Source organism: Electrona antarctica, assembly GCF_951216825.1.
Source record: "Electrona antarctica genome assembly, chromosome: 14".
NCBI lineage: Eukaryota > Metazoa > Chordata > Actinopteri > Myctophiformes > Myctophidae > Electrona > Electrona antarctica.
The window spans coordinates 13,350,646-13,371,014 of NC_136795.1; the positions used below are offsets into that span (position 1 = coordinate 13,350,646).

General features: G+C 42.4%; 2 protein-coding genes across 5 annotated transcripts in view; both read left to right on the top strand.

Annotated features, from left to right (window-relative positions):
• Positions 1 to 8,718, top strand: part of LOC306937481 (myosin-9-like) — a 42,728-nt gene extending 34,010 nt beyond the window's left edge. For both annotated transcript variants that reach the window (XM_079521283.1, XM_079521282.1), the window contains 13 exons: positions 139 to 243; positions 938 to 1,090; positions 1,247 to 1,495; positions 2,038 to 2,250; positions 3,058 to 3,270; positions 3,557 to 3,718; positions 4,495 to 4,623; positions 4,768 to 4,856; positions 5,188 to 5,311; positions 5,718 to 5,926; positions 6,134 to 6,242; positions 6,469 to 6,641; positions 6,953 to 8,718. In XM_079521283.1, coding sequence (XP_079377409.1) covers positions 139 to 243; positions 938 to 1,090; positions 1,247 to 1,495; positions 2,038 to 2,250; positions 3,058 to 3,270; positions 3,557 to 3,718; positions 4,495 to 4,623; positions 4,768 to 4,856; positions 5,188 to 5,311; positions 5,718 to 5,926; positions 6,134 to 6,242; positions 6,469 to 6,641; positions 6,953 to 7,061 — 2,037 coding nt within the window. In that variant the 3' untranslated portion in view covers positions 7,062 to 8,718. The remainder of the gene's footprint in view (positions 1 to 138; positions 244 to 937; positions 1,091 to 1,246; positions 1,496 to 2,037; positions 2,251 to 3,057; positions 3,271 to 3,556; positions 3,719 to 4,494; positions 4,624 to 4,767; positions 4,857 to 5,187; positions 5,312 to 5,717; positions 5,927 to 6,133; positions 6,243 to 6,468; positions 6,642 to 6,952) is intronic.
• A 216-nt stretch (positions 8,719 to 8,934) lies between these two features.
• On the top strand, positions 8,935 to 18,330 carry LOC306936705 (mitochondrial glycine transporter A-like). 3 transcript variants are annotated; one of them, XM_079520317.1, is made up of 8 exons: positions 8,935 to 8,951; positions 11,066 to 11,171; positions 12,801 to 12,925; positions 14,358 to 14,442; positions 14,549 to 14,728; positions 15,120 to 15,288; positions 15,441 to 15,607; positions 17,226 to 18,330. In XM_079520317.1, exons 2-8 carry the CDS (start codon positions 11,157 to 11,159, stop codon positions 17,346 to 17,348), a joined length of 864 nt encoding a protein of 287 aa, XP_079376443.1. In that variant the 5' UTR covers positions 8,935 to 8,951; positions 11,066 to 11,156; the 3' UTR covers positions 17,349 to 18,330. The 3 variants fall into 3 exon arrangements, with proteins under 3 accessions (XP_079376443.1, XP_079376441.1, XP_079376442.1); XM_079520315.1 differs by lacking the exon at positions 8,935 to 8,951 and adding an exon at positions 9,622 to 9,882 and having other exon boundaries at positions 11,053 to 11,171; XM_079520316.1 differs by lacking the exon at positions 8,935 to 8,951 and adding an exon at positions 9,622 to 9,882 and having other exon boundaries at positions 11,056 to 11,171.
• Positions 18,331 to 20,369: the final 2,039 nt, after the last annotated feature.

Here is a 20,369-nt window from a genome sequence, read left to right on the forward strand (position 1 = left end):
TTCCCAAGTGTCGCGCTGGCCAGCGTCTGCCCAGCTGCAGTATAGTCGGAATTAGAATTTACAAGGCATCATAATTAATACGTGATGTTCAAGAGTTGATTTGTGTACTCCTGCGTTCATGCTGCGTCTCTCTGATAGGCGGAGCTGGACAACGTGACTACCTTGCTGAGTGACGTGGAAGGAAAGTCCATTAAGGCCAGCAAGGACTGCTCTACCGTGGAGTCCCAGCTCCAGGATGTCCAGGTACACACGCACTGTCAAATCCTCAGTAGTTATTTAACCCTGAGAGTTTACTGTCACATTCGGAGTATTCATTTAACTGAGTGTACAAAAGTGATTTGTACGCTGAGTTACAAATGGATAAATGAACACTCTGTGCAAATTAAACATTAACACACTGCTGTGTCCTGAAAGCCAAGCTTTGTGAATTTCCCATACTGTATATACTATAGCTCTTAGGTAGATTTCAACTTTATTGTCACATCACAAGTGTAAAGAAAAGTGGGTGAAATATTTTTTGTACAAGCTCCTTTGTACATTTGCAGTTTTTAGGAAAGGGAAGAAGAATGGAGATGGAAAGAACAAGGAAAACGGGTCAGATATTCGAATATGATAGGAGTAGAGTGACAGCTGGGTCCTCATCTCCTCTGACCAGCACGTCAGATATTCCTGATTTGAGTAGATGACTAGCTAACCTACAATCATTTATTCGAAAATTTGCCACCGGCTAGGACGTTGTGAGGTTTTCATATCATGTCATAACATTGTATACAGTCACAAATGGAAGTGCAGTGTATCATGTACTGCAGAACCATTAGATTATGTTTAGTCATAATTCATAAGCACTGTAAAAGTTATATATTTTTCCTTTGCAACATTCTTTCTTGCTCGGTCACTCATTTCTTTTCTCTTTTCCTCTCCATATTCTGTACGCCAGGAACTTCTCACAGAGGAGACTCGTCAGAAGTTGTCCCTCGGCACTCGTCTTCGTCAGCTGGAAGATGAGCAGAACAACCTGAAAGAGCAGCTGGAGGAGGAAGAGGAGGGCAAGAGGAACGTAGAGAAGCAGCTCCTGACGGTCCAGGCTCAGGTAAGAGACCTCCGGGTCCCAAACGCAGAGGTGCTCTTTTGGACTTGAGGGTTACAGAGATACACCCAGAATTTTGGGGACTCGTATGAACCAGACATTTTATTAGCCTCAAATGTGTGGGACACTCAAATGTGACGATGCCTCTCGTCCTGGCAGCTCGCTGACTTGAAGAAGAAGGCAGAGCAGGATGCTGGCTGTCTGGAGAACGCAGAGGAGGGAAAGAAGAGAGTTCAGAGGGACCTGGAGTCTGTGAACCAGCGCCTGGAGGAGAAATGCTCCGTCTTTGACAAGCTTGACAAGACCAAGACACGCCTACAGCAGGAGCTGGATGACCTTCTGGTGGACCAGGACCACCTCCGACAGATCGTCTCCAACCTGGAGAAGAAGCAAAAGAAGTTTGACCAGGTGAGCGAACCATAGATTTGTGCACTTAGGTTATAAAGTAAAAAAATAACACTAGCAATGCTACATAAAGGTAACATACAATAACATAAGACATACAACATGGAAAAAAGATAGAAAGAAATTACTAGTACTATAGTGCCATCCTACCTAATCGGCAGCAGGAAGCTGAGCCAGTGCTTGCGTAGCCACTATGATGCTGTTAGACACTTCCAGGCGCTGCATACATTTGTAAATCAGTTGCCTTAACACTTAACAGTGCCTCACAAGTGGGCACACCAACATAAGTAAACTACTGACTGGCACTATGCAGGAAGCATTGAGTTACTCATGAGCTGTTTGCATTCAATAGTATTTAAAAGAAAAACATTTCAGTGAAGGCCATGTGACTAAAGAATAATGGATCAAGTTATGTTTTGCAGGACAGGGACATATCTAGTTCTATATCTATTCACGCACATTCATTTACTTCTTTCTCAAAACTTTATAATCCTGCACAAACAACCAAAGTAATACGTTTGCCGCGCATTTTCCATCCTTTTCAGATGCTGGCAGAGGAGAAGAACATCTCTGCCCGCTATGCAGAGGAACGTGACCGTGCCGAGGCGGAGGCCAGAGAGAAGGAGACCCGTGCTCTGGCACTAACCCGCGAGCTCGAGTCCCTGATGGACATCAAGGACGAGATGGACCGCAACAACAAGCTACTGCGAGCTGAGATGGAGGACCTGGTCTCCTCCAAGGACGATGTCGGCAAGAGTGTAAAGCCTGTTCTTTCATTCTTTCATAGAACCTCAGTTATCGTTGCTGTCGGTCAGAAACCTCCCATATTTTAACTTGTTTTTTTCGTAAATGAATGCCCTACTTAATCATACTACAGCGTCACACAAAAGCATCAAACGTAGCTTGATCTTGTCGATCTGCTACTTTTGCTGTTGTTGAATCCTGAAAAGTATGTTTTGGACGTTCTATTCTTAATTCTCCATTTTATTTAGTTGTGACAAACAAACATTGGGGATCTACAAGCTCACAATGTGTCTGAAGCGAATATTGTGGCTGTGTATAGCTTGTAGATTGGCTATTTTCGGTGCGTGGCGCGATGCCCAATCAAGTTTAGATTCGGGTTATATTTTTAATCAACAAAATTGTTTTATATTTAACTTGAGAAATGTGTAGACAATTTTCAGTTGAAAATGCGTAATTTGTAAGGGCACTGGTATGGTGCATGGTACCTGTTCACACCACATAATCTAGGGGGTTTGAATCCATCGTGGAGCATCTGGCTTGAATTGAAATAAATCAATTCGGAGTAATGTGATGAAGTATAACCTGGCCTTTAGAGTGGTTAGACTGTGACTGCATCAGGCATAGGTCCTCGCAAGCATAGAACAGTCTGTCTGCTTTTCATTATATGCATTCTGTTTCCATAACATTCACATCTACCCTCTACAGTCTGTTTAAAAACCCCATCACTCCAACCCGCGCCTGCCCACCATCAACCTTAAATCCTACCACTGTCCTCTTATCTCAATGGCCTTTGTGCTCCGGCCCTCGCCCCCATCTTGCAGGTGCATGAGCTGGAGAAGGCAAAGCGTGGCATGGATCAGCAGCTGGAGGAGATGAGGACCCAGCTGGAGGAGTTGGAGGACGAGCTGCAGGCCACCGAGGATGCCAAGCTGCGTCTGGAGGTCAACATGCAGGCCATGAAGGCCCAGTATGAGAGAGACCTGGCCGGACGCGACGAGATGGGCGAGGAGAAGAAGAGGGCCCTGGTCAAACAGGTAGGCTGGTCTGCATACGTACAAGGCAAAACATCGATAATATCCTATATCAATAATATAGGCTGATATTTATTTACCATACGCATATTGTTGCAGTATTTAATATCGCTGAAATGTATTGAGATATAACATTTTGGATATCCAGAAATCCCCAATTCAAGTGAATTCAAATAAGCTATTTAGGCTTTGAATGTTTGCTTCCAGTGCAGCAAACATTTATGTTTGCTGCACTGGAAGCGTTGTGTTGTGTTGCATAGCTTATGTTGAGTGTCTGTACCTCCTGTAGGTGAGGGAGATGGAAATGGAGTTGGAAGACGAGAGGAAGCAGCGCGCCGTTGCCGTGGCAGGACGCAAGAAGCTGGAGCTGGACCTGAAGGAGCTGGAGGCCGCCATCGACAACGCCAACAAGAACCGCGACGAGGCCCTCAAGCAACTTAAAAAGCTCCAGGTGTGTGTGGAACATTTGTTCTTCTCAGAAAAACGACCCCCAAATTGACACATAACAGCCCACAGATTTGAAAGGATATGCCAGGGGCAGGGATCATCACAAGAGAAGATTTGTATGTTTGTATATTTGTATGGTTATATGATTCTTTTTCATTTCAAGGACTCCCAGTTTGATATGCATTAGGCTACGGACCCGGATCGTCTGTTGACAGATAGATACTTTATTGATCCCTGAGGGGAAATTCAGATGATCCCATAGCTCATACAGGCATGCAATCACAAAAAGGGAGTGCACAGATTCAAATACAAATGTATATTAAAAATATATTATGAATAAGCATAAAAAATAATTAATGTGTCACTAAATATTGCACATAGACCCATACATAACTAAAAGCTGGAAAGCCAATAGTCCAGTTCATATGCCTAGTGGTACAAAAGTGTTTGCGACCACTTTTCTGGTCTGCCAAGATTTTGTGGCGAGGATTTCTCACATTGTCCATTATGGCCCGCATTATGGTTAATTTGGTTCCATTTGTATGCTCTGTTACAGATGCATAAGGATCCATCCATTTGGTAAAAACTATGTATTATTTGGCTGGGGAACCCCCTCAAAGACCCCTGGGTGTCCCCAGACTGCACTTAGAATGCTAATTCACTGGTGTAGCATCACCATCCGAAACATCTCTGCCAAGTCAACCCTGTTTCCTGTTGTCGTTTTGTCTGCTGTCTAGATGAATGTGTTTTTATTTGTGTCGTCTGTTCCTCTCCCCACAGGCCCAGATGAAGGACCTTCTCAGGGAGCTGGAGGACACCCGCATGTCCAGAGAGGAGATCCTGGCCACATCCAAGGAGACTGAGAAGAAGCTGAAGAGCATGGAGGCCGAAATGATCCAGATGCAGGAGGTGCTTATTGTCTGTTAATTACACAGAGACACTCGATGAATACATATATTAATAGTTTGCTTGCATTCCGTTTGACCCTACCTACAATTGCTTCAATGAAAACCACTGTTGCCCACACTGATACTTGAGTTGTTCTTTTTTCAGGAACTTGCATCTGCAGAGCGTGTGAAGCGACAAGCCCAGCAGGAGAGAGACGAGCTCCAGGATGAGATCAACAACCAGGCCAGCAAGAAGTAAGAACTTCTCCATGAAACCAATAGAGCGCTAACCATACCTGATTGTTGGGCCCAATCCCAGTTTTGGGACAGTCCTACACCACCAATTACCAATGTTTTGACTGATATTTAAATTGTTTTAAGATTCTATTTAATAGCATTTAAAAATTTGGCAACCAAAGAAACTCAAATGATGGCAACCAAAGAAACTCAAATGGTGACCTAAAGTTATGTCCGCTCTGACCGGATGAGAAACACGAAAATGGTATTGATGCCAGGCTAATCTGCAGCCATCCTCCATTCCTCACTTGTTTCCCTGTTCCTAACTGCTCTCCTGTCCGTCTCTCAGCGCCCTGATTGCGGAGGAGAAGAGAAGGCTGGAGGCGCGTATCGCTCAGCTGGAGGAGGAGTTGGAGGAAGAGCAGTGCAACACTGAGCTGGTCAACGACCGACTGAAGAGAGCCATGCTGCAGGTCTGTACATCAACGCTATTTAATGTCTGTAACCGAATGTCATTTTTAACCACAGTATTTAATGTCTGGAACTGAACGTCACTTTTAACCACAGTATTTAATTTCTGGAACCTAATGTTGGTTTTAACCACTTTAGCCCTGTTTTATACTTGAGCCCTATTGTATAATGGATAGATCTGCAAGTTCACAACTTGTCACAATGGGACACATTGTGAGCTTGCAGATCAGGGTGACAATTTTCACCTATGACATGCCCAATATAGGGACACCATGTTAAAATTAAATAAGGTGTCAATTAAACTTGAATGTTAAAATTAAGTCTGTTGTAAATATTTTCTATTGTTGGAAACCTTTGAGATTCTGTGTTTGCTGAACCAAGTCCAACAATCCTCTCTGTCCCCCTCAGACGGACCAGATGAACGTGGAGCTGACTGCCGAGCGCAGCACCTCCCAACGCATTGAGGGAGCTCGTGCCCAGCTGGAGCGTCAGAACAAGGAGTTGAAGATGAAGCTTCATGAGCTGGAAGGAACTGTCAAGTCCAAGTACAAGGCCAGCATCACCGCCCTGGAGGCCAAGATCGCTCAGCTGGAGGAACAGCTGGACATCGAGACTAGGTGAGCACCGAGTCTCTGAATTTCAGGCTGGTCATATTGTACACGTGACAGAGCATGGTGGTGTACTTGGAAATCAAGAAGAGACAAGTAGGTCAAACATGACCTCGGTATAAACAAACATTTTACAGTGTAGCCATAAAATCATACTTCTGGATTACATTATGTAATGGAGTATGAGCCTGACCACATGCTCTGCTCCTGATCCAGGGAGAGGCAGGCGGCCTCCAAGCTGGTGAGACGTACAGAGAAGAAACTGAAGGAGGTCATCCTTACCGTGGACGATGAGAGACGCAACACAGAGCAATACAAAGACCAGGTCAGAGGTTTTTCCACATTCACTGCTTTTCAAAGACCCATGGATGGTACTTTTCTGGCATTCAGTTGCTGTATTCCTGCTGACATTACTGTTGGATACAGATTTTGGTTTATTGTAAATTAACATCCATAGACCTTTTGTGCCATCTCCACATCGCTATAGTTAATTCATAAAGCTTATTGTTCTTAATTCATGCAATGGTGATTTTCTTGTCATTTCCGTTCAGGCAGAGAAGTTGAACTCTCGCATGAAGCAACTGAAGCGTCAGCTGGAGGAGGCGGAGGAGGAGGCCCAGCGGGCCAACGCCAACCGCAGGAAACTGCAGCGTGAGCTGGAGGACGCCACCGAGTCGGCCGACTCCATGAACCGTGAAGTCAACGTTCTCAAGAACAAGCTCAGGTGGGCAGCAGGACTTAGAGACTTTTCCAAACATCTCAAGCTCACTAATCGACAAACGTTGCTTTTACACTAATCTCCATGCTATAGTGGTGCCCCCCCTGAATACACACATAGGAAAACTGATCTAACACAATACATTGAAAGATTGAGAAGAAACTTTATTTTTATTTTTATTATATATCTGGGTTAAGTGTTTACATGATCTTTACCTCAGGATTCTTTGTGTATCTTTTCTTTGTTTTTGTTACAGTGGATTATGTATGGTTGTTTTTAAATCTCAGTAACATCAGTTTGTTTTTGGTTGTTGCCAGGCGTGGAGACCTGCCTCTTACCATGCGACGCATCGTGAGCCGCGCTGGCATCGAGAGCGACGAGGAGAGCGAGCCCAAGGGGGACACGCCTGAGCCCAAGCCTGAATGAAGAACCCCAGCATGCACTTCCTGCTCTTTGAATGCATCATGGATTGACGAGACCCAAATACTGACACCAAACACACACACACACACACACCTACTGTATGCAGAGGACACACAAGCAAACGATACTGTATGAATTAAGAGGCAGGGAGTCTTCAGTCTAAAGGCCCTCATAACGTCTCATTTAACGTTGACAATCCAAGTACACTCTCCCAGATGAAGAAGCCAGTAAACGCATAAATATGCTGACAATCACCACTCTGACATGTACTTATATACACACATACACTATTTTTGGGCCAAACTTTTTTTTTCTCATGCTTCATTCTTTGTGCTATGGGAAGAAAAACAACCATGAAATAGATATGAATGATATTTTTATAAGGAAACATTCCGATGATAATAGTCCTGTTTTAGGATCTATTTTTCTAATTGAAGAAAGAAACAATGAAAGAACTATAAACAAATGAAGAAAGCTTACTGGAAGAGGACCAAAGTAATATTGCAATCTATAGAATTGTATTTTATTCGAGAAGTTTTATAATGGTTAAGTATGAAAAGTACAACATGTTTATGGCTCTTAGCTCGCTCTCACCTTAGTTGTTAACATTATGTGCTGACATGTACCCTTTTAATGTAGTTGTCGTTAGTACTCGACACGACTATGCTTGTTGGGCTTAATGATTTCGATAGATACACATTTAAAGTGCATTTAACGACATGGATTCATGTGCAGCATCACACAAATTGTGTCCCGTTGGCGCATAACGAAAGTGGTGGATTGTGCTAGATTTTGCACTGACATGTACAATGGTGGCTGAGGCTTTGCAATGCTAAGGCATTGTAAACCATGTCAATGGTGACAATGTTTCACACGACTATGCACGCGCTCATATAGTCACGCACCCAATATGCCGACTGGCCTTAAATACAGTTCTCTACTGTGCAAGGTTTATTTCCACTGCTCTGGACACATGTAGATTTTTTTCCTGTATGTTTCTTTACTACTATCAATGTTTTTTATTGATGCGCAGGGTAAAACAGGGTGGTGGGGTTGATCAATACTCACAGCACGCACTGTATTCTCAGGGCACAGCTTGATGGGGTGGAGGAGGTGAAGTTTCTACACCAAAGGGAGTTTGAAGGGAAGGTGGAGGTTGTGGGAAGGTGGAGGTTGTGACTACTGGCACATTAGGACATGGGTGACCAGTACACGGCAAAATCCTGAGTGTTAATTTAACTAAGAGTGAACCCGGATCATTGGCTATATTCTTATACTCATGACTTAACATAGGATTTTTCTGTATACTTTAGCCTAAAATACACTGTATCCTGACAGTAAAGTGATCAGATGCAAAGAAGGATCTATCATATCAGAAAATGGTGATGTTACAGTAAGAATAGATGAGACAGTGTTAGGTCTTCCCCACCGGCTGTGCTCCAGGTCTGCTTTTTGGCTCACACTGCTGGAAAGTGAGAGGACTGTTATTAAGGATAACGGACAACTAAAGGATCTATGTGTCTATATTCTTTCGCACTTAAGAACCAAGAAATGAAGAGAAATACCTGAAAATGTTCTGTCTGCACCTCTGGAAGTGAAACATTGAGGACAATTTGTGGATTTGTTGGTATTATCGCAATAAAGAGGCTTTCTAAACTGCTACGTCTTGTCCAGTGGGTGTTTGTGGCTATTTTACAGTTGTGTTTAATATGGTGGTTGCTGTATCTAAGATGACACTGTCAAAGCCAGTTGTTTTTTAATTGGCATGCCATGACATCACCAGCAGAGGGCAGTCCAGACTCTGTTTACTACTGGACAGTGGACCACTGGACAAGCAGCAGAGCATAATGATGTAGCAAGTCTGAACCGGTTCTGACTCTGGACACATTTTGGGTAAGACACTACGAACAGATTTTATTTTCATCGTTTTGTGTGTGGTATCCTAGCCTCACTCATTGTGTAGTTGACATTGATTTTCAGACGAGAACTTTAGTAAACATTAAAATACAGCAGGTAGTTAAACACGCTGAATTTAAAACGCTGTTATTCCACTTAATATCTTATACTCTGAGGGAGTGGGAAAATATGGGGAAATGTTTATGATCTATTGTCCAAACGGTTTAACTTCATACCTAAGTGCTTATAAATATGTATTGTTGCCTGCACCTGCCCTGTACAGTTCAAAGTTGTATTATCTGACTTAAACTATTACATGCTCATGGTTTATCCATTGAGTTCCTATTGAGATAATGCAGGCTGTCTGCAAAAAACGCCAACTCACTGCCAGACAGTGAGTTGGCGGTTTTTTTCAACGCCACATTGTCTAATGTTTAATATTAAAAGTTTACAGCACCAGTCAAATATTAAATGTATTGGGATATCAAATGGGTGGGGCCACGGGCGACAGTCGCAGTCTGGTCGGAGAGGCGGAACCAATATGAGCAGATCTACAAGTTAACAATGCGACGCGTTGTTTATTGTAGATCAGCTGTAGATCTGCTCTTTTTGGTATAGCGATAGATATACTGTCGTTACGTAGTTAAACAGGAACCGGCCGGTTTAGCAACGCATCGACTCATTGCCAGGAGGAGTAGAATAGAGGGACTGATGTGGTCTAATCCCTCATCAAAGAGCAGCAGTCACTGTCAAGCATCGACGCATTGCTCCTCTCTCTGTTTACAGCAGGTCAGACTGGAGAGGATAGAGAACCCACCGTTTCGTTTAAAGGATTGTTTTTTACCACAAAACATCGACTAGAGTATTTTTCTGTTTGTTTTAACTTTCTCAATCTTCGCATTTGTCTGCCTCTACAAGAAACCAGCCGGTAAGTGAAATATTAAAAGGACAGGTGCCATGGTGGGATTATGATGGCCTTGTGATTATGATTCAGTTTTATTATTAATCTATTATTAATGATGGCAAGTTGTGCAACTCCCCTTGATTTGCCATGTGTTATTGTGAGTCCAATCATGCCAGTCAGCAAAGGTGGTCATTAGCCTAATGCATATTACTATACTAGATTACATAAAGTGTAATTAGACTAGTTACATTGTCATAGAAGCTTATGATTTTCAACTCCCATCCCAGAGAGTTCAGTTTGGGTCCTCAGTCCAGAACCCTGTTCCCTGTCTCCAATCCACACCTCAGACTCTGAACTCCACACCCAGTCCAGAACCCTGTTCCCTGTCCCCAATCCACACCTCAGACTCTGAACTCCCCACCCAGCCAGTCCAGAACCCTGTTCCCTGTCCCCAATCCACACCTCAGACTCTGAACTCCACACCCAGTCCAGAACCCTGTTCCCTGTCCCCAATCCACACCTCAGACTCTGAACTCCCCACCCCGATAGATAGATACTGTACATACAAATTGAGCAGACAACTGACCTATGGGCCACATGGCTCAGGACCTGTTGTTTCCCAAGGCTACTTACTTGTATGATGAAATATTTTCAATGTTTGATGTTGCAGTAATTTTAAACCTAATGCGTAGTGCGTACCGATTACTAGATTTAAAACATGTTGGAATCCCAAGAGATTATATTGCTAATTACAAACGAGTAACACATTTCAAAGTAATCTGACCTAAGACAGTCAGTCACTTACTGAGCACACATGACTGCACACAGACATGCATTCATTTTGATGACACACTCACACGAACTGCATTAAAAGCATGTGCAGCAGGATCACAAAGCACTTGTCCAAATATGTGAGATGCTCGTCTGTGATTGGTTAATGGGAGGCTGTATCTTGGACAGTCACAGGACAGGCGGTTAGTTAGCTGGCCCTATAGTCTTCAGTACCTGCCTGAACTCCCATCAGTTAGTCACAGGCAGACCTCCACGCTGCACCTCTCAGCTTCAAATGTACGGACACAACCTTTCCTAGTTGATTTTGTGCCAATTCGTTCTGTCTGTATAAATAGGCTAATCTAATGCACTGACATCAAGTTTGGAAATGACATTTCAATAAAGTTTTGATCTTCTTGCCAGAAGTGTTCTGCAGTAGCTGCTGGAAGGACGCTGGTGAGAGTGAAGACTGACGATAAAGTTGGAAGAGAGACTTTGACTGCACTTGATTATTCTATTGAAGAACCATGGAACTCTCAATGGTGAGTCTTATCGCTGGAATAATTGAAGACATTTTTTACTATTACTATTCCACAGTGCTAACACAGCAACAACAGATCAGTGTTCGTTTAAATCTGAGTGTGGAAAAATGGACTGTTATAGGTACAGTACATGTACACGACACGCTCTCAGTTACTAACACTTGAGATTTTTCTGGGTACATGCATACATTTAGGGAAATACAATATTATAAAATATTACTGATATATATTATAACAATGTTCCCTTATTCTGAGTTCCTTTCCAAAGCATGTCAAACCCAAATTCTGTTTTACATCTTAAATATCAGAGATTGAATCAGATTCCTGTGCTCCGTTACAACTAGCACAGCTGCACTCTCTCTGCCCTCGGTTCCTGTCCCTCTACATTTTGCAAAAAAAAAGCAAAATATGAAAAACGGCAGAAAATCGCTGCAGTTCCTCCACAGGCATGGAATTTTAAGAATCAGAATCAAACTTTATTGTCACATCACATTACATGTAACATTGGTGAAATTGTAGGCCCATCAATGCAGTTAAAAGATAGATAGAGAATTAGAGTATAATCAAGTGCATTAAAAAAGTGGCTAGTATGCGTAATAAAAAGGCAAGTGATAACTGCTGTAGATTCAAGTCCAACTGAAGAAAGCACAGGTGAAATGGCTACTGGGTTGTAAAGCGCTATGGCCGTGTGGTAAACCTTTGTTATGTCACTGAACATTAGTCCCAGAGTAATTAAACAGGGCAGGATGCCATGACACTGCATTCTGTCTCAAGCGATAAGGAGTAGGAACATAGATTATGTAGGACCAAGTGATAAGAAACTGTGCTGCACTGTCTGCAGAAAGATGCTCCTGTGATCTGCATTGAGCAACCAGCAACTCTAATGTTGCATTCACACGACCAGACGCAACAACACAGTTTATCATTTATTGTCAATGGAAGCCAGTTTACTGTAAATAGCTCTGGATTAAGAGCGTCTGCTAAATGCCTAAATTGTAAACCAGCGACATGACGATGCAAAGACACAATGATGCATGTAGCTGCTCCCATTCGTCTTTGTGTCTGCCCGTGTAAATGCACCACGCAAATGTGAAAAGTTACAAATCCTGCAAAACAGGATGTGCTTTTGAAATCAGCAAGTGGCCTGAGGAAGGTATAGGGATGAACAGGCAGTGGTTTGTTTACAAACTAATTACAACAATGTGTTAACTTGTGGTGGTACCATAAAGTCCAATAGTTGGAAATGACTTTGCAGTCTAACCGCACACATGTCAGGTTATGTTTTAGCTACTTGTGCTGTGGTATTGGCAGACTGCATGGAATTTCTACTGCCACCTTACAATTAGTGACTAATTGTGGATAGCACTGGTGATGCTTGACATGGAGGAACACACAGAACGAGTGCGTTGCGTCCGTAGTTCGTACATGTCTGTGTAGTGTACGATGTGATCAAACCCAGACGTCTCTGTCCTTAACGTGTTTCCTAATTTATTATCTTTGACTTTATATTTTCAAGCCCACATTACATCAACAAACGTTATCCTGCCATGCAGCTGTGAAATCGATGTGTTAACCACCTTCTCTTTGTTCCTTCTCTCTCTTCCTACCTCCCTCTCTCTCTCTCCTTAGACCCACCCTGTGGTCAAAGCCTTCATGTGCGGCTCTCTCAGTGGAACCTGCTCCACACTGCTCTTCCAACCACTGGACCTGGTCAAGACACGCCTGCAGACCCTGCACGCCGGCGCGCATCCTGGGTGAGTGTGTGCTGTAAACACACCCACATGCATGCATGCACAGTGTGGTCAGTGTGGATAGCTAGCTTGCTGGCTGGCCTTATTGCATGCCCTCTGGCTTATGTGACCTCCCAACAGTGCCTGGTGTTCTATCGACAGTCATCAACGGAGCACTCCTCTCGTATCGCCCAAACTACACCAGGCTTTTCAAAGCGCGCCTATGTGTGTAATTTACTGCGCGCGTACAGCGTTTTTGGAATGGTTTGGACAGATCCAATTGATATCAATGATACCGGCTACACCAGGCGTGCAGATAACGCGAGCCCCGCATACGAGGGCTTTAAAATAGGATTGGATCTATGTATGCGTATGTGCGTATGCGGGCGGGGCTTGCGTGTCACACGCACATTCTCTGGTGCGTGCTGTGGGTAACAGACAACGTGCGCGACACATTGCCTTGAATGTGGGAGAAAATTAAAATTCTCCAATGTCAACTTATATTGTATATCATCGGTGTCGAGCTAACCAGCTAACTTTATTTTTTTTCTATAACTCAGCAATGCGTCTGTGTGTTCGTTAAAAATATATTTAGGCCCGGACGGTTAGCTCAACCGTCTTTGCACCTAGGCTGCTGAGCCAGCCTGATGGTGTGCCGTGGGTTCGACTCCCAATCCTGACGGCCTTTGCCACGTGTCTTCCCCCCATCTCTCTCCTCATATCCTGTCAGTCTAGTTTCAACCTATCAATAAAGGCAAAAAGCCAAAACAATATCTTAAGAAAAATATTTAACCAATGAAAACCAATAAAAAGTGCTTCTGACAAAACCAGCTAACTCGACTGGACCATCAAACTGTCTAACTCCAGCCTCTGACAGTATATAAAGTCACAATACCAACTTTGATGAGTCATATAAGTTGTTCTTCATTTCACGAAAATAATATATTTTAAATTTCCTGAAAAACGAACATTTTGGAGTTAGCTGGTTTCTGCCCGACAGCAGACTGAGCAGATATGTTATTTTAACCACTTGAGCCCTGTTTTATATTTCTAATCGCTCCATGTTTCTTTCAGTTCATTTCAAAGTAATCTGACCTTTCAGTCAAGTCAGTCAGTCAGTGAGTGCACATGGCTTCACGTGCACACAGACAGTGCCAGCATTTGTTCATTTTGACGACTTACTCACATGAAATGCATTAGATTAGAGGCACGTGTAGCAGGATCACAAAGCGCTTCTCCTAATATGTGAGAAACTAATCTGTGATTGGTTAATGGGTAGCCGTATCTTGCATAGTCACAGGACACACAGTTAGTCAGCTGGCCCTATATTCTGCCAGACCTTGACAATGCACCTCTCACTATTTTATACATCATTGTACCATGGTCTTGCCCAAAATAGGGACACCAGGTTGAAAGTGGTTAAAGTGTATTTCTAACAGCCGCCTGTGTCTTTCAGTTCAGCCAGAGTGGGGATGGTGACCATGATTTTGAGTGTTGTGCGAACCGAGAAACTGCTGGGACTGTGGAAGGGGATATCGCCTGTAAGTATGCCCTTCTACTATTTGTTGCCACGCACATGCACCCACCACCCATGTCCCATATTACTGAAAGGTCTCATATCATTTTTCCCCCTTACTCCTCCTTCAGTCCTTCGCGAGGACCATCCCTGGAGTGGGAATCTACTTCAGCACCTACTACTCACTGAAGCAGCACTTCTTCCAGGAGAGGACCCTAGGGGCCATGGATGCTGTGCTGCTGGGGGCCGGGGCCCGCACTGTTGCAGGGGTCTTCATGCTGCCCGTCACAGTCATTAAGACCCGCTTTGAGGTGAGTAGAGGTGATGATGATGTGATGCAGGCGGGGTGCATACTTAGTTTAGACAAGTCATTGGTTAGACATGGGTTAAGGTTAGGTTTAGGTGTGCTGCCCCGTGGGAGGTTAGGTTTAGGGTGAGGGTTTGAGATAGGTTGTAGTTGTAGGACTAATGACTGGTCTAACCAATGACAATGTCTAAACCAAATACTGTCTAAACTAAGTACTGCACCCGATGCAGGCTGAAAACGACTGCTTACAGTACTACATGATAACTGTGAACGTGGTTATTTGAAATACAGGTTGGCAAAGGAAAATATTAAACCTTTAGTTATACTGTGTGTAATTATTTTCATGATGTTTCACAGGGATTGAGGTCTAAAACCTGTGTGTTGTTGCGTTTCAGAGTGGCAAGTATAACTACGGCAGTGTGACTGGGGCTCTGCGAAGTGTGTATCAGACTGAGGGACCCATGGCTCTGTTCTCTGGCCTGACGGCTACTCTCATGAGAGATGCTCCCTTCTCTGGCATCTACGTCATGTTCTATAGTCAGTCCAAAGCAGCACTGCCCAAGGGTACGTTTTAACAATTAATTAATTAATTTAGAGCTAATAATAATTATTATTATAATCATCTTTATTGTCCCTGAAGGGATATTTGTCTTCACAGTATGTTCAAAAGTAACAACTGTGTCATTTCAAAACAAAATCTCCTTCCATTTGTTCAGAGATCAGCATGTCTACCTACGCCCCGCTGGCAAACTTCAGCTGTGGCTTGGTGTCAGGGGTGTTGGCGTCGATCATTACCCAGCCTGCCGACGTGGTCAAAACGCACGTTCAAGTGAACCCACAGCTGTACAAGAGGACGACAGATGCTGTCCGATTCATCTACATGGTAACTATCACCTCTTATATAAGTTAAAACACACACACACACACACACACACACACACACAAAGAATATATATATATTATGTATACATAATAGATAATAAAAGAGAAGAATCACCTGATATACATTGTCATGATAAGAATGTTTTAATGAGGTTGACATTTTGGTCAGAATGACCTTTCGAAAAGATAAGATAGACCTACTATTGATCCCTGTGGGGGAATTCTGTATCTTAGCAGTGACAGCAGTAAAGTGCCATCCACACCAAGCACTATAAGCACTATTAACTATAACTATAAATATATTGTTTTAAAAATTCACACCCCAACTATAACAGTGACAGTTGTGAATGATATAGATATAGTTAAATTGCTTGGTGTGTGTGTGTACAGCCTTTGAGTGAAAAACAGAGATAAGAATGAGATCTAATAAATAGACTTGACTGACTGAGTTAACATGTACCGGTATAGTAGTCTATCAATAAATAGCAGTACAATTTGAAATCTATCACCAGTGAATATATATGCATGCGAAATGCGAATGAATATGTACGTAAACTATCAACAGTGAATATGAGCTTGATATTATGTACAGTGTCGGCCAGCTCTCAACATTGAGGGGCCGTGTCCACCAAGCATATGTTTTATTTGTTTACAGCGGAATTGTCGCATTTTTGCAAACTCCAGCAGGGTGCCTGTGTCTGCTTTGCACTCACATGTTCACGCGTGCCGTTTTGTATCTGCTTGCCGAGAACTGAAATATTTCGCTAAGTGTTTTTAGGCAAGCGTCTGCCATTTTCAGCTGCGAAGAAACATAGTAAATATATGAGTATACTGTATACAGTCGATCAAAAATGAATGACTGTATGAGGGAAGTTGGCTATCGTGGCATGGCATAATATGTGAAGTAAATCACTAAAGCATCGGGAGCCAGAGAGGCGTATCAATCAGTTTGTTTCATTAGTGTTTATTATTCATAAAACATGTTGGCTTACTTGGGTATGAGTTCTATGCCAACTTTAAATTTCTATTCATACTTGAATCTGATTGATTTAATTTAGACAGACAGACCTATTTAAAGCTCACCACTCTTCTCCGACACTGTTGGGTGTCACATTTAACTAGTGTATAATGTATACTGTAAACCTCATCAGTGGAATGAGGACATTGTAGTCAATGCAAACAATATTAACCCCTATATACTATACCTATACTAGCTATTTTGAACAAATAAAATACATGAATGTATTATGGTTTTAATTGCAATTTTTCCAATAATAGGGAATTATGTAGGATTAATGTGGTTAAATAAAAGGTTAAAAATAACGCCCCTTCTCCCCTCCTCTCTCATTGTAGTACATTGTGTGTTTTTTGTTTTGTTTTTTATTGATTATGACACCTGTGCTTATTTGTCTGTGTGTGTCGCGCTCTCTCTCTCTCTCTCTCTCTCTCTCTCTCTCTCTCTCTCTCTCTCTCTCTCTCTCTCTCTCTCTCTCTCTCTCTCTCTCTCTCTCTCTCTCTCTCTCTCTCTCTCTCTCTCTCTCTCTCTCTCTCTCTCTCTCTCTCTCTCTCTCTCTCTCTCTCTCTCTCTCTCTCTCTCTCTGTGTGTGTCTATCTCTCAGGAACATGGGTTCCAAGGGTTCTTCCGTGGTGCAGTTCCACGTTCTCTGAGGAGAACCATGATGGCAGCCATGGCGTGGACGGTGTACGAGCAGATGATGGCCCGTGTTGGACTCCGATCCTGAAGAGGGGGCATGCTGGAGTCTAATGGAGGAGTGGGAAAAGAGGAAAGAGAGTCAAAGAGATAAAAGTCAAGTTACATAATGGAGACGGAGCATGCTGATACCGTGTTTGCTGTTCGCTCGAGTAACTTTGCATGATGGACTTCAGCAGAGGACAAGAGATTTTCTCTGCTAGAGGTGGTGGAGAGAAGTATTTGGCAGCTCAGTGGAGAAAAGAGAGCTCAGAATGACTGGCACACACTACCAAGTGAAATGTGGGAGCTGGGTTATTGTTATGTCTCGCCTCTCTGGCCTTGGTTTCCTGTGTTTCTTCACACTCCTCTGAGAAATAAAGTGTAGAAATGCCATGGGGAAAAAAGTAGAATGAAGAACTATAATGTCTTATACTACTGTATTAGATTAGCCTAATTGTCAGACTCTGAGCCTCAGTGGAGTGGGCGGGGTCTATGGGCTGGAAACCAGGCTAGTATTAGATAGATTAGAGTGTTCTCTGCCTTCTGTATTGCACTAGAAGTTGTTCCATTTCTCTCGCTAATGAACTGCTCCTGTTCACAATAACTAACTGTGATTTTCCATGTTTTGGAAACACTGCTGGGAATTCCTTTGTCAGTTTCTCTGACATTCTGTAGAGTTTGCAACGTACAGTATGTGTGTGACTTCAGAAAGACTGCATTGGCATGTCATGTATTCATTAGTGCCAGTATCTGCTAGAGTATTAGTGAGCCATTGCACTTTAACCTCATATCATTCACACAGTAAAATCCTCAGTGTTTATTTAAGTCAGAGTTAAGTAAACACAGGATTCTACTGTGTAATTGTGTCACTGTATTATTAGTATTGTTCTAACATAGAATCTGCTCTGCTTGCTGCCTTTTGACCTGTACAGATGATTTGCCTTACAATAGAACTACGATCTCATGTGTTTTTATCTTTTGTATGTGTAGTGATATTGTATGTTCTTAAATATATTTTATCTTTTTTTAAGTAAAATAAATGTACAGTATATTGTCTTGAATTTATTGTTCAAATACCTGTGCTTGTTTCACAAATACCAAACACAAACCCACACACAGTAGCGCACATTCTTTGTTCACCTATTGTCACTTCACCTTCCTTTACTGTAAATTATTCAACAGAAAGTGACAGACCTGTTCACATGAGGTTAAACATCAAAAGCTTAACCTCAGTGTTGCTATGACATTTTTTCTCATGAACTTGTAATCCTGATGTGGGCTGAGATGCCATAGGTCACCGTGACAATGTCTTGACACAGTTTGACTCAGCAGTACGGACGGTTAACTCCAGACATTCAATCTATCCTCTAGTTATTAACTACACCCACAAAGTCCAGACAGACAGGCCAGAAAAAGCAGATAGTCTTCTACATCAGGTGTTTATTCCCTCTGATCGTGATTCGTGTGTAGGATACATTTATTTTAACGGTACTTTACTTTAGAGTCATGACAGTCTACAAAAGGACTGCTTGCTGTTTAAGTTATATTGAGCTATTTCCAAGAGATTCAAAATACATAACGGTCATTTAATTGTACTGCCAAGCACATAGAGGCCATATGGCTTATCAGTACTGAGACACAAGATAAGCAGGCGGAGGGGGAGTGGTGACGTGACATCAAATAGTAGCTGAGCACAATATTGAGAAAGGCTCATATCAAGCTTTATATTCAAGAGCATGTAGCTTACTAAATGTAAAACAAGAAACATGCCATACTTCCTTGTTCATTTACATACGTATATCGTTTCTGTCGGGAGGAAACCACCAACTCCATTTTTTAGGTTTTAATTTTTGTTTTGTTGCATAAATCAGTATTGAACACCCTTTACGTCTGTGTGTTGTTTTGAACAATGAAAAGTATTAAAAAGCACTTTGGACAAATCCTCTTCCATTGGACTCTCAAACTGTCTTCTAAAACAGCTAGATCTGAGATCTCCACCACCTCTCCCCCTCCCATGCATGTAATTGACATTATAAAGTCAACACCAACTTTGATGAGACAGTATTGCTTTGTTTTCAAAATATACGTATTTTTTCTCTCTCTCTCTCTCTCTCTCTCTCTCTCTCTCTCTCTCTCTCTCTCTCTCTCTCTCTCTCTCTCTCGGACCAGGGACCCTCCATAAGAGAAGGTTTTTACGGCTCTAGCAGTGATTCTCAACCGTCCGGGATGAGTAATAAATCTTTCCGGACAAGTGCATTACATTTTTACTTAAATTTTACTCTGGCATTATTGTCTGGCTTTCCTAATAATCACCTTTCCAATATTGTTAATAGCCCTAGAATGTCTGTGATCTTATATACATTTCATGTATTCCAAATACCCAGCCATAGATCTGGGTAGGTCCTATCCGTGCACGGTTAGCAGACTGACCACGTCGGAATTGAATCTTGTAGCACTGCGTGTGTACTCACCCAGTAATTAATTCCGAAGACTTGGAGTCAGATATTGTCCTCTAGCTTCATATCCATTTGAAAGTTCTGACAGAAAACGTGTGTTAAGTAAAATATCCCCACTTTTCCAGGAGGAAAAGCTAGACTGAAAATATGAAAATGTCCTTTGGGAACAGTTGATGTTTGGGATGCACAAATGTATGGGGCACACAATTGACAGGTGTGTTGCGCTTTCATGTGCCTATATTGTGTGTCCCATATATTTGTGCTTCCTAAAGGAAGTTTTGAAATGTTCAGTCCTGCACTCATTCCGGGCCCCTCACCGGAGAGAATGTCGTCCATGTACAGCTTATGGAAAAGTGGTGATATTTGACTAAATACACGTTTTCTGCCAGAAATTTCAAATGAATATGAAACTAGTCCCCAAAACGACTCCAAATCTTAGGAATTCATTATTGTGTGATTGCAGACGCAGTGGTACAATTTAAATGCGGATGAGATTATTATAGTAACTGTTCGGATAACACCAAATTTATGGTTGTGTATTTGGAATACATGAAATGTATGTAAGATCACATTCTAGGGGTATTAACTTTTAAACTGAGAATATTCATCTAATA